The sequence below is a fragment of the Colletes latitarsis genome, chromosome 10 (assembly GCF_051014445.1).
Source record: "Colletes latitarsis isolate SP2378_abdomen chromosome 10, iyColLati1, whole genome shotgun sequence".
In the NCBI taxonomy this organism is placed as follows: domain Eukaryota; kingdom Metazoa; phylum Arthropoda; class Insecta; order Hymenoptera; family Colletidae; genus Colletes; species Colletes latitarsis.
In genome coordinates this window covers 2,083,475-2,086,243 of record NC_135143.1, presented here as the reverse complement: position 1 = coordinate 2,086,243, position 2,769 = coordinate 2,083,475, and the positions used below count along the sequence as shown (strand labels likewise).

The 2,769-nt window shown below is 48.9% G+C and overlaps 1 protein-coding gene across 1 annotated transcript; it reads left to right on the top strand.

Annotated features, from left to right (window-relative positions):
* The first annotated feature begins 1,153 nt into the window (after nucleotides 1-1,153).
* Nucleotides 1,154-1,675, top strand: LOC143347165 (uncharacterized). The gene has a single exon (XM_076776112.1). The coding sequence runs from the start codon at nucleotides 1,154-1,156 to the stop codon at nucleotides 1,673-1,675; it is 522 nt and encodes a 173-aa protein (XP_076632227.1).
* Nucleotides 1,676-2,769: the final 1,094 nt, after the last annotated feature.

The following is a 2,769-nucleotide window of genomic DNA, read 5'->3' as shown; positions in this document are numbered from 1 at the left end:
AGCAACGCGCCGTCGGCTCCTTCCCTATCCGGCACAGGTATCTTCCGAAGCTGCCATGCCCGGAAAATACCTGTGCCATCCGGTAGGTGAGGCTGCCATGGCCTCTGTCCAGCCACTCCTTCAGGAGTGGCCGAACCGCCCCGACAGTCCGGTGCCCCGCGGTTGGCAGAGTCAGCCGCTCCTGCCACGCGAGCAACACGGACTGCCGGGCCTGGCGCTTCAAATCGCCCCAAGCAGGTTCCTGCCCGCCCGGGACCGCCCCCACCCCCGCGCGACGGTCGACGCGGTGCCGGTACATCACCGCGTGCGACCGCGCGAGCAGGTCCATGGGCGGCATCCCCGCTAGAACCGTCGCCGCCTCATGTGACATGGTCCGATACCCGCGGACGACCCTGAGCGCCATGCGCCTCTGCACCCGACGCAGCATAGTCATGCTGCGTCGGGAGGCAGCCAGGTCGTCCGCCCAGACGGGGGCCCCGTATAAGGCCACCGACTGGACCATTGCCACATAGAGGCGACGAACTCGGCCCGCCGGGCCCCCCAGGTTGGGCAGGATCCGGCCCAGAGCCGCAACCATCCTTTCCAACCGGGGGACCAGGCAGCGGAAATGCTCCTCGAAACGCCAGTGGCTATCGAGGATCAGCCCCAGATACCTGATCTGGGGCTTCACCTCGATGTCAGCCCCACCCACCCGGATCAGAGGGGGTGGCGGATCCTGCCGAGGTGAATGAAACGCAATCACCTCGGTCTTATGGACCGCCACCGTCATCCCCATCCCCCTGATCCGGTCGACGACGCGTTGCGACCCCTCCTCCGCGCGACGCATGGCCCTCTCCCAGTGCGCCCCGACGGCCAGCACCAGTGTGTCATCCGCATAACACACCGTGCTGACGCCGTCGGGGAGGCCGGCCCGCAACACCGAGTCGTACGCGATGTTCCACAGGAGTGGCCCGAGGACCGACCCCTGCGGAACACCGCAGTACACCTCCCTCCGCATATCACCATCCCACAGAGTCTAGGATTGATTAGTGTTACCAAGGCGTACCGCACGGTTGCGCGAATCGTCTTACCGGTGATCGCGGGCGTCATTTCGATTGCGCTGAAGATCAAGGAGAGAGGCCGGATCCAGCAGGCAGAAGAGGAGGTAAGGGAGATGCTGGGGGCGGACCATCAGGATCATCGTGCCACCATCCTCGCGGAAAGAAAGAGGGTAAGAGAGGAGACCCTAGAGGAATGGCAGGATGCATGGGATCAGGAAGGAAGGGAGAAACTCACCTATCGTTGGATCCCGAATATTGAGGCATGGCTCAAAAGACCTGTAGGACAGGTGAATTATTATTTGACGCAAGCGCTTACAGGATATGGATCCTTTGCCACGTTTAGAAAAAGGATTGGAAAAGCGCAGAGTGAGTTATGCTGGTACGGGTGCGCGGTCGCGGACACGGCAAAGCACACCATCACTCGATGTAAAAAGTGGACGGGACAACGTGAGAGACTCCGTGAAGAACTACAATTAGAAGAGGAAATTAGTATTGAAGATCTCGGTACCAGGATGATTCAAGGTCACGATCAATGGAGTGCGATACTGTCATTCATTACGGAGATCATGATTGGGAAGGCCAGAACGGAAAAAGAGATGGATAGAGAGGCTAGACGTAGACGTATTAGAACATAGAAACAGAGATAGTAGCAAGAATGGCGGAATGATTTATTTCATTACTGACTGGACACACCCATGTGTACAACTTATCGAATTCATTTAACTGTTTATTATTTATGTATTTAATTATTTATTAGTGGCTTTCTTAAACATTTACTCAATTCTTTAATAACTTATTTGTCACTTATTTATTTATTTACTGCGTTTTGCCTCTATATTTATTTACCTATTTACTTATTTATTTATTCATTTATTTACTCACTGTTATTATATTTATTGTTATTTTACTGACGGGATGGTGACTTTACACGCCTCCCCTATTTATTTTATTTTAATAGTTTGACAGTTATGTTATATTACTTTTAATATTTTATACTACTTTGTTTTATCTTATTTGACTGCGCCTTATATTATTATTGTTATTATTTTTATACACTGTTTTATTCTATCATCACCTATTTATTTCTATCATTTTCATTGTGCTACAATATCACCTTTACTTTTATCATCTTCATTGTGCTACAATACTATCTAGACTTTCATTATTTTCATTGCGCTACACTATTAGCACTATTATCATATCTATTTATCTATCATTTCTTCCATTGCTAAGTATTTGTATTATTTATTATTATTATTATTTATTTATTCATTGAATTATTTTGTGTTATCGTATTAATTGTATTATTATTATTTCTTTCTTTATTATTATTATTATATATGTATAAGTATTAGGATAATAAAGACAAGCGGGGAACTAACCCCGACCTATTGTGATACCCCACCCTCGGGCTTCTCCCGACGGTGGGAAGTTTGTGTGCCCACTTGTCACCAGGAATTCCCTGGTGACCTCCGCGGGGCGAAGTAATGCGGAAAGCAGTTCCGCCCTGCGGTGTGGGGGGCAGTGGAGGGTTAAAAAAAAAAAAAAAAGGTTTCTGCTATATTTTCGCCTTTTTCGTATATTTGTTGGCCAGATCCTGGGTTTTTTCGGGGTTGAAACATGTAGTAATGTGGTACCACACTGAAACAGTCAATTGAACTTCGTTTCGACCAATATTTTAGAGGATAACACCGGTTAGGTCTGGGTTTTGTCTGGATTATGCCCGCAT

Bases quoted from the DNA above. Each gene is read 5' to 3' on its own strand.
- LOC143347165 (XM_076776112.1), top strand. From the start codon at position 1,154: ATGCTGGGGGCGGACCATCAGGATCATCGTGCCACCATCCTCGCGGAA.